The sequence below is a fragment of the Papaver somniferum genome, chromosome 9, assembly GCF_003573695.1.
Source record: "Papaver somniferum cultivar HN1 chromosome 9, ASM357369v1, whole genome shotgun sequence".
In the NCBI taxonomy this organism is placed as follows: Eukaryota; Viridiplantae; Streptophyta; class Magnoliopsida; order Ranunculales; family Papaveraceae; genus Papaver; species Papaver somniferum.
Genome location: NC_039366.1, coordinates 42742708 through 42753535, shown reverse-complemented (window position 1 = coordinate 42753535; position 10828 = coordinate 42742708). Strand labels below are relative to the sequence as shown.

At 34.6% G+C, this 10828-nt stretch overlaps 1 protein-coding gene and 1 pseudogene across 3 annotated transcripts; one reads left to right on the top strand and one right to left on the bottom strand.

The window, feature by feature from the left end:
* The first annotated feature begins 5159 nt into the window (after positions 1–5159).
* Positions 5160–6786, top strand: LOC113313629. 3 transcript variants are annotated; one of them, XM_026562423.1, is made up of 5 exons: positions 5160–5342; positions 5644–5946; positions 6077–6193; positions 6284–6361; positions 6469–6786. In XM_026562423.1, exons 2-5 carry the CDS (start codon positions 5944–5946, stop codon positions 6529–6531), a joined length of 261 nt encoding a protein of 86 aa, XP_026418208.1. In that variant the 5' UTR covers positions 5160–5342; positions 5644–5943; the 3' UTR covers positions 6532–6786. The 3 variants fall into 3 exon arrangements, 2 of the variants coding, with proteins under 2 accessions (XP_026418208.1, XP_026418207.1); XM_026562422.1 differs by lacking the exon at positions 6284–6361 and having other exon boundaries at positions 6077–6222; XR_003341965.1 differs by lacking the exon at positions 6077–6193 and having other exon boundaries at positions 6284–6786.
* A 1632-nt stretch (positions 6787–8418) lies between these two features.
* LOC113311877 lies at positions 8419–9916 on the bottom strand (annotated as a pseudogene).
* Between the last annotated feature and the right edge of the window lie 912 nt (positions 9917–10828).

The following is a 10828-nucleotide window of genomic DNA, read 5'->3' as shown; positions in this document are numbered from 1 at the left end:
ATTTCCATTAGATACTCCATGTATTAACTCACGTTGCCTATCGAAGCAAAATTCCATCTTTTGATTGATAATTGACTATTTTATTCAATTTGTAACTATTGATTCTTCATTAGATCTTTCACCACCAATGCGTGGTCACGACTTACGAATTCTTGACCTAGAAAGGGTTTGTATAGGTTACTTTGTAGATTTCTCTGGTATAGGTAAAGTGAAACTATGAGGTGTAAGATCATGGATGGGAATTCAGTCCAATTTTTTACTTGCTTCTCAAAAGTTGATGTTTTTTTTTTTTGGCAGCTTGTAATTGTCTATCTCCAATTTCATAGTTTGCATATTTTACTTCCCTTAAGAAAAAGAAAAGAATACTGTGCAGTCGTGCAGATTTGAGGATGATGATATATGATAAGTTGTAGAATTGAAGATCATGGAAATCAAAATCTTGGTAGCAAAAATGGTGATATCAAATTACGGTCAAATGCTTTTTTAGGGTTTGCAGATTGATTGATGAGAAAAAGACAGAGGAAGAACTATCAAGTTTTAATCGACACAGAGCATTAATGCATTCGCATTTTATTTTCCTAAAGTTGGCTTACGTGGACTCCACCTAATGTTGGGAGCAATTGGAGCACTAAAATTGGAAATCGCAAATCATTTTTGTTGGAAAAACAACTATTACACACTAATAAAATCGCATGTGCTACGCACCTGCCACAAACATAATGTCTAACGATCAGAAAATTTAGTTTTATTTTGTTTTCTTTCTTTTAATTACAGCAAAAACAAATGCATAATATGCGTCTTCCTCGCAATTTTACCTAAATAATGTGGATTCGTGGCTCCATTGAGATTTTGATATCTTGCGAAATGTAGATCACCTAAATGTCTAAATTTTCTTTTCATAATTAAGAATAGTAAAAGTGAATGTGTTATTATCAGGTGATGTATATGTTTTTCGTGTTCGCTTCCCTGAAATGTCATCGCCTCACTTAATCTATACCTTTTCTTTTTTTCTTTCTAGTAGCTACGGGAATGCATTGTGGTTAGTATAAACGTGGAAGAGACAGGTGGCCTATAGGAAAAGGTCCAGACTCCATAGCAAATTAAATATAGCTAGCGTAATTTTCAATTACCACCACCTCCACGACTCCACCCACCGTCTGCAGTTACAACACAACCATTAACGATTTAGAAAGATTTTTTTTCTCGCGTGTCTTCGTCTTGTTATAGTAAGATTACTATAATTCTTCTTCTTTGAGTAATTGGATCTGGGTTTTTATTTTGTCGACTAATTTGAATCTGTGATTCAATCATCTTACTAGTAAGATTACTCATATATGACTCATAGTGAAGATATTTCCAGTGTAGTTAAATTGATAGGTGATTTGGTTCCGTGATTCAAGTTCTGGTAACTGTAGTCTCTAGAACAGTAGAGGGTAACCACCATTTTCGGCGACATCAACGATGGTGGCGGAGGTAGTTATGATGAGGAAGACGGAAGGCAACGTCGGTCTGTTTGGGTTGATGTTGAAATTATCTCCTCAAACAGAGGGTAGTTAAGTAAAAAAGGGGGGTCACGGTTGAAAAGTCCCCCTTTTCTTTATTATAGTAAGATGTTTAAGTGATGTAGCCTTTGGATCAGAGGTCTTGTGAAAATCTAGGTTTTGTATTCGGTATCGTTTTCTGTCTATTTTGATATATTTTATTTATTTTAATAAATGGGAAAAGGCTCAGATTATATAATCATTTGCTGATTTTGAAACATTCCAATTTATTATTGGTGCCACAAGGAGCCATGAGAGGTTTCCTAAACGCTGGTGAAGAACTCGAACAGATTTAAACATTTCAGTTAATGCCTAAAGTTATGGTTGCACAGCAGACCTTGGCAAATGTCCTTGTGGATGTACAAGCTTCTACAACAAATTTTGCCAATAGCTTACGTCGGGCTCTGTACACCGCGCTCTGTACATCCTATTATACCTATTACTAGCATATGTCGTCGGGCTCTGTACATCGCGCTCTGTACATCCTATTATACCTACTACTAGCACATGTCGTAGATGCTCAATTTGAGTTTGACAATTCCGAAAAAATTCTTAAGGAAAATCGCGAACGCTTAAGAAAACAATATAAAATATTTTCCCTTTGGGGTCTCTTTAAAATATAGAGAAACCTCTTTCCCATTGATTTTACAAAAGTGGAGAATTTGTTTATATAATTGACAAATACAACTTAAGCCCCGTTTGGGATTGCTTTTTTTCAACTAAAAACACTTTGTAACAAATTTGTAACAAACTTTTACCAAAAATTGTGTTTGGTAAATTTTTTTCAAAGTGCTTTCGGAGAGAAGCACTTTCATTTTAGGCCTGCTTTTAAAAGCTACTCAGCACTAGCTTTTAAAAGCTGGAAAAGCAGAAGCTGTGGACCCACATAATTCGATTTAATTGATTCTCTATTTTAACTTTGTTAATTTATTATAAAGACAAATTTTACCTTCAAATATTACATTTAACATTATATTTCTAACTTTTATTTTATTTCTCAATTTATTTTATTTTTTATTTAAAATAATAAATACAATAATTTATTAAAATAAAAATAATAAAAAATTTAATAAACATTAAAAAATAATAATAATATTTTCTAAGCAAACCATAATAATATTTTTTATTAAATAGTAAAATTAATAAAATAAAATTAAATAAATAAAATTAAATAAATAAAATTAAATAAATAAAATAATAAAATACACATTACTTATATTTTATTAAATATATTAAAATTAGAAATATAATTTACTATAATAAAATTGCGTTTAAAACTAATTTTTGAAGTATGTTTATTTTCGTCATTAACTACATCACCATCACTTTTAAATATTAGTTTTCCAAACAGAATTTACAGTTTGTTAATTGCACAGTGCTTTTAGAATTATTACCAAAAGTCATGCCGATTTATTTTCACAGCACAACACATCAACGCACAACACAACACAACAGAATAGCGCTTTTCTAAAATTCACAGCAATACCAAACTAGCCTTTAAGAAGAGGCACTCCCCGATGTGGGACTAAAATGTTTATATAGTCTCTTAAAACTATTAAAAAATGGAAACTCCACAATGTGGGACTAATAAGTTTCATTCACAAAGAAAACAATAAATTAATTTTATTTAGTTAAAACCTTAAAATAATAATTAATAAATATTGTTTCCAAGAATCCCCACATGAATGAAAACCTCAATAAAACATGAAAATACAGATAGATCTTGGTAAATCAACATCCAAATCTCACGACCCAAACAGACTGAACAGATAGACGAATCGTGCAAGTGTTGAAATCATACTAGTCATTTTTACGTCCTCTCCCTCACACAAAAGTGTGTTGACCCCAGTGTCATAATATAAATTGCACAAATCATAATAGTATAGAGAGCTTTCATCTTTAGTTTCTCACGTGTGAGACTAAAGGTATTTTTCACCAAAATGAAAAAGCATGAACTAGTGAACCCTTAGTGACCCTTAGGTCCTAAGGTCCAGTAATACCAAAACCATCAAAAACGAAAATCATATAAAAAACGCAGGAAATACCATTTTAAGCAGAGGTGTCCATGAGGTCTTGAATCTTTGCTTAGTGAGATATTATTGGAATTACTTGCTAAAGACAATGAACGCGATGTCTTGAACTGCTAGCGTTTGATGTAATTCGTGATAATAACCACAGATGATATCTCCAAAGTTACTGCCAAGTTCGTGTCGTTTTGTTCAATTTGGCCCTGGACATATCCTGTTTCTCATAATGCTCTAGAAAATCAAAGATCATATTCTCATAGGAAGCGGCCCACTTCCTCATTTAGATAGGTGATTTTCCATAAAGAGTGTTACTGCTACACCTCACTTCAATCTTAAATTGAAACTATATAACTCATTAAGACTTCTTAAAAATCATCCTTCACAGTATCACGTCTACACCATAGGGAAGGGACAGAGAATGTAATTCTATGATAGTGTTTACCTTTACCCACTACAAATTAGTTATCTCATTCAAAACCTTGATCTTGGGATCTCCACTCAGCAAGGTTTAGTATCCTTCATGGCAAGTTTAATTTATGAGCCTAAAGCCCCATCCCCCTCGATGCATTTTTAACTATCTCTTTGTATAAACCTTTCGTCAAAAGTTGTGTGATATTCTCCATGGACTTTATCCAATCAATGGAAATAACGCCGATTGAGATTAGTTATTTTTAGCTTTAGCTATTATAGGTTGGCTAACACAATGTATAGATATAGCGGGCACAGGCCTATGCCAGAGAGTAATGTCTTTTATAAAAGCATCTTAGGCACTCGGCCCCCTCTCGTGCTTTATCTAACGCAATACTCTCAGATTCCATAATGAATTGAGCAATAGATGTATGTTTGGGAATCTTCCAAAAAACAAACCCTCCTGCTGGAGTGAAAACATATCCACTCGTAAACTTAGTCTCGCTAGTCACTCGTAAACTTAGTCTCGCTAGTCCAAAACCAGGTTTGTAGGACACTTGGTTTTCGCGAAAAAGGACAGCTCTCGGGTGTCGTTAAATGTTACAGTTCGCATGTGTCGAATATTTTGAATCTGATATACTCCCTCCGTTCTTTTTTAATAGGCCAGTTTTGTTTTTAGCGAAATTTAAGGAAATTAAGAGAATTAATCATTGAAAGTGGTCCTCATGACACTTGTCAATAAAAGAAGTGACATGAAATGGTCCCCATGACACTTGTTAGCAAAAGAATTAAAGTGAAGTGGTCCACATGACACTTGTCATCAAAAGAAGTTAAGAGAAAAGTGGTCTCAAAAATTAAAATAACATTTGACTTTCCCAATTAGGAAACTGACCTATTTTTTTGAAATTTTTATTTATAGAAACTGGCCTATTAAAAGAGAACCGAGGGAGTATAACACTAAAAATGTGTCATTTTATCTAGTTGATATTTACCCCCGTACGTTCCCGTTCCACTCCAGAAGTTAAAAATAAAAAAAGTAATTGCCTGCCAAGCAATAAACCAGGGTTCGACTCCCGGAAGACGCAATCTTTTCTTTTTCACGGATTAAACCATTAAGAAATTTTGGAAAAAAATAAAACGGCCAAAACCTAAAATCTTAACTCTTAAAACGAAAATACCCGAGTCAAGACTGAAGCGGATAGAGAAACTAACCACCTCTGTATTCTCCTCCATCGTGGATTTATGAAAGATGAAATCTTCTCATAACCTTTCTCTACTGAAACTTTCTGATTTTTCAGTTCCATTTTCTAATATCATTAAACATATTGAAGCGAGGAAACCTCGGACAGATCAAGACTCGAAATCAGTAAGGATTTCTTTTGTTTTTCTTTCCGATTTTGATATAATCATTTGATTCATCTTACTTTTCTATGAAATTATAATTAAACTGAGGGTTTCTTATATAATAGTTTTCTTCTTCTTTATAACCAATTCAATTTGATATAATCATCTAATTCATCTGTTGGTGTTATGGATTTCAGTATATTGGGTTTTTTTAGTATATTTCAGTATATTGTAAAAACCACAAAATCAAGGGTTTGTTGTCATAACCTTCTTTTGATTGATTTTTGTATGTGACTTATAATATTTGACAATTACCTGTGCAGTCTACTTACAACGTACCTGTAGCTGCTAAAAAAAGGATTTTGATGAAAGCAAAAAAATCATGGAAATATAAAAAGGCCACCCTTTATGCAGTTTGCGATGAGTTTCTAAAAAATGGAACTGTTGCTGAATTGAGAAATAATGTGCCTGAAGGCGTAAAAAAAGAAGATTGACCTGACTTTCTTGATATATATCTATCCAAAATATTTGAAGACGCTAGGGAAAGAGGGAAGGTTGCAAGGTCCAATGTAATAACACCACATAGTACTGGTAGAAAAGACATTCCAAGAGTGGAACATAAGATGGTAACTTTATTGTATTACTTGTTTTCTATTACAATGATCCTTGTGCTAGTATAGAATGAAATTACTGGCCACTATTAGCAGTCGACTAGCTTGAGTATGAAAATACTTGTTTGTAATTTTATCGTAACAGAAAAAGGAGAACCCAGATGGTAAGATGGATAGACCTGTACTGTATTTGGCTACACATGTCTACATGGATATCCCAGATGATCCGTTACATCCTAAACATGTTCCAGCAAAGAAAGTGGCAAGTTTTGTTGATTTCTTGAGCTTCAGGTATAATTAATTGGTCATATAATTTTAACTTAGCAATGAAATTATGTCATGCATTGTGTAGGAAGAGGTTAGAGAATTATACGAACGCGATCCTAGCTCATCAACACAAAAGCATTTGGATTCTGATGCTGTTTCATCGGTTGGTGGAAGTGAAATTTACCATGATATTGATCTTCAGAAGTATTTGGATTTTGGTGACTTTTATACCATCTCGTTCTGCTGAAATTGTTATTACCGTTCTAATAGGTCTTTGGACGTGATGGAAAGGGCTATGTGCGTGGGATGGGTGGCGAGGTATCGAAGACATAAATACTTACTTCTGCAGCTTGCAGGGAACAATTCACTACGGGAAAAATCATCATTGACGACACAAGATAAGAGTTGTAGTACCCCTACGACAACTCCATTTCATGCATTGTGGAATGGGGATATTGTAGAAAGTCGAAGTTTTTCTACAATGGATGACAAGTGTTGTAAAGGGTGATGTGATTCATGGTTCGGCAATAGTTTGTCAATGTTGTGATTCTCTTTCGATTTTTTTTGATAACCTAACACAACTCTTGCTTGTATTGTAGAACAATCGTGGACAACATAAGTAGCATACGTAGAAACATATACAACAACAATTACCAGTATTATGAATAATATTTGCACAACACTTGTATGAATTGTCGACCTATCTTGGACAACACAAACTTATGTTGTAAAGTAAATGAAAACCTTTTCACAATATCTGGCTTGTATAGTTGAAAACTGAAAGACAACATCTATTAATATTGTGTATACTAGTGTCACTACACTTGCTAGAGTTGTAGAACATTCTGTCACAACCTTTGTCTTGTGTAGTCATAATATCTAACACAAAATCCCTAGAGGTTGTAATATTTGAAGTAACAACATTTTTTAGAAGTTGTGTGCATAAAATTATTTTGAAAAAAAAAAGATCATAGCTGAAATGGAATTTCAGAAAATAATTCACTTTCACATTAACCTACCAGTGTAATACATTTACATTCATTCAAGTTAACCTGCCAGTGTTAAACACACATTCAAAAAATGGCAGTGATATAGATGTTTGGTTTCAAACCTCAGAAACCTCTCCTCAAATACATGTCCATCAGAAGTTTCAAGACTATCCCTCTCACTTCATGTTTAATTGAATCAAAATACCTAATCAGATTTTTGCATTAAAACAATAAGATCCTTGGAATCACTCTCATCAGTGCTATCATCACTGGGCTCTTCTTTCTTTTTGGCTGCAGGTGCAGGGCTTTCTTTGCTACGACAGCCTCGACAGGGCTTTCTTTGATGCCCAGATGTAGAAGCATTTGTCCTCCGGGGAAAGCGCTGGTTCTGGGGAAAGTTTTTCAAGTTTTCTGCAAAAGGAACATATGATAATGATCTTAGTGAAACGCCAAATCAAATGACACCATATTTTCACTATCTCGAGGACATACCAATACAATTATAGTTCTGATCTTTCCAAGTCAACTAGTAGATTAACCCTAATAAATCTAGAATCTGTTATTGGATTAGACTTTAAATCAATGACCCAGACAAAATAAAGATAAACATCACTATAAAGAAGAAAAACTAGATACATAAATGTAAGGAAGCATAACAGACCTGAAGAGCGCGGCAAACATTATCAAACTCAGGATCAAATTAGGCTTCTCCTTCACAGTGACAAGCTCAAGGACAATGAGACAATATTGGTCTTCAGGGTTGATTTTAGGCAACGCAAGAGATCCACGAACTTCATGATCAATCGCTCCAGCTAAAAATTAAAACAAGACAAGCCACACCCATTAAAGGATTGAACCAAATAAACAAATATATTCCACCAGTTTGAACTAGCTTAATAAACAACAAAAATTCAACAATTTACAATGTAATTATTCACCAAATACACTAGATTATTTTCAGTGTTGCTAATCGCCAAATATATTCTCACAATGCATTCACATAGAACTAGAACACAGGTTAGTGACCACTTCCTTCAGCTCTTACAAGTTTATGTTCGCATGTAGGTAATACATTCACGTAGATTTCACAAGTGGTGGATTGTTTCTTACCATTCTCATCGAACCCGGCTCTTAGAAATGTTTTACTGACAAAGCAATCACCATTCATGTACTGTTATTGCTTAAACTTACTTGTATTAATCAAAATGTTATTGCACAAGTTACCATGAACCTAATCTCCAACAACTTCAGTTTCAGCCTCTGGTATTGTTTCCTCAGCAGGCCTATCCACCTTCACACCAACATCCTCAGAGTAGTCACCATGAACCTAAAACAATCACCGCATACACATCAGCTTTGCTTTGCAACCTTTCACAGAGAGTTCAGAGTGAGAACTGAAGTTTTAAAACTTCAGGTGCATTCCGTAAACTTCTATTTTACTGGATACTTTCAAATAATTATTCAGAAAGCTCTTTACAAGGTTACGAGGCCGTCTATTCTTTCACAACTTCAAATTTTCTAAACTTCCAGATAATATATATGTGCTAAAAAAAGTTCGTCGTACGGAAACTTAAACAACCACTCCAAAAATACCATAAATCACGTAAAGATTTAAGTTAAAGCATCTTCTAAGAAAGCATAAAACAAGAGTGAGATATACCTCCATCAACTTTCCAAGATCAAACTTTAGAGCCTTCAAGATCTTGACCTTCCTAATAAACACATTCTACAATAGATAAATGCTTGATGTAGCCTTCTCAATCTCCTTTCCAATCATTTCAGGAATGAATTTTGCCACCAACTCTTTAAGATCACACGAGGAGGCCTGGTTTACCATGACTTCAACCATCTTGCGACGAATCTAACAAAACAAAGTACAGATGTTACCTATTTACACAAATGAATAACATGAAAAATATAAGAAAACATTGAAATTGAAATATATAACTCCACCTGTCGGATCTGGCTAGATTGAGCATTACAGGTTCTCTTGACTTGTTTCTCTCTCCTCTTGGTGAATCCAATACAGAACATCCTCAAGGTATCTGCAAATGGTATCTGCAAAAAATTAAAATAGAAGAAAAGACTCAATTTTCTGAAATGCGTGGGAGGCTCAATTTTAAGGACTCCGAAATGGCTATAAATTTTAAATGGACATTCTATATTGAGTCTACTTACTTATCCATCAGCAAACAACTCCAACATTCTATACTTGAGTCTACTTACTTATCTATCAAATCTGGACCAGTAATTCCATCAGGAAACCCTGGAAAATTCTCGACTTCAGTGGTAGTCATCAACTGTCCACTAGGAACACCCCCAACTTGATACCCTTCAAACACAACAGGTTTCAAATTGGCACGAGCTGCATAAATCCCAGCAGTATATCCAGCTGGACCAGAACCTATAATCACCAAATTTTCCACACCCCCATATGTTTCTGTACAACCAAAACAACAACACTTTAACTTATCTCCAAAAATTCAAATTCAATTTGAATTCAGAGATCAAAACAATTAAATAAAAGCACAGTGTTGAGATTACCAGGAGAGACAGGAGATGCTTCTTCTTGTACAGATGTTGCTGCAGAAACTCTGAGCGGAGGAAGAGTAATAAAGGATCGGTGGTGAGTTCGAAATTGGTTGAGTCCAACATGTTTTCTCCTACTGAAGAAGATGATGTTAGGAGTGGGATGAAGAGATGAACATCTCAATCAGCAACAAACCCATCTTTTAAATCCTCCATTTTCATCTCTCCATCTTACTTACATCTCTTGCATCTTCGTCTTGATCCATAACCTTGTGCTTTCGTGCTTATCACCGCTCTCATCTCAAACCTATGATAATCACCATGCCTCTGCTAAGCTCAATTTCTTCTCGGATTCAATAGAAAACCCTAAATCTGAACCATTCTCTTTTGTTCATCTCCAACAATTTTTTTCTAACAGATTCGAAAAATTGAAGCTTTAAAGATGCAAGAACACCTCTTACTGAACCTAATTAACCCTTGATTCTGATTTGATGAAGCATAACCTTCACCTAATTTTTGTTAGAGACGAAGAAATTCTGATTTTTGAATCCAGTTATAGTACTTATTATATATAAGCTTAAATCACTGCACCCAGAAGAAGATTTACAGAAACATAAAAGTTGGTTCACCTGGTTATGGATCTCAGACCTTCCCACAACAGTAGATACAATATCATCCCACCAAAGGCGTCCAAACGGCCTGCAATCCAACCAGACTCCATAAGCAAGATAGACTTAAACTAAAGATAAACAAAGAAATGAAGAAACATATTCCTACTTCTTTGAAGTTTCCCTGAAAAATGTTACGGCATCACCTCCTACTTCTTTGAGAAGAAGATTTTGATGAATCGAGAACTTCTAGAGATGGAAGAATTGAGTTATGTGATGAAGATTTGAAGGAAACTTGAGTTAGGGCCGCCGTTGATTGTTACCGAGAATAAATTTGGTTTTGTGTAACTTGAATCAGTGATGGGGTTGATTAGATTTTGGTTCAGATCTGGATTTGATGAGCTGCTACTATTGACTGTTGCGGATGAGAGAAAGGGGGAGTTAAAGAGAGAGATTGAGAGAAGATGATGAAGAAGAGGGGTCGAGAGAAGAGCAGCGGTGGTG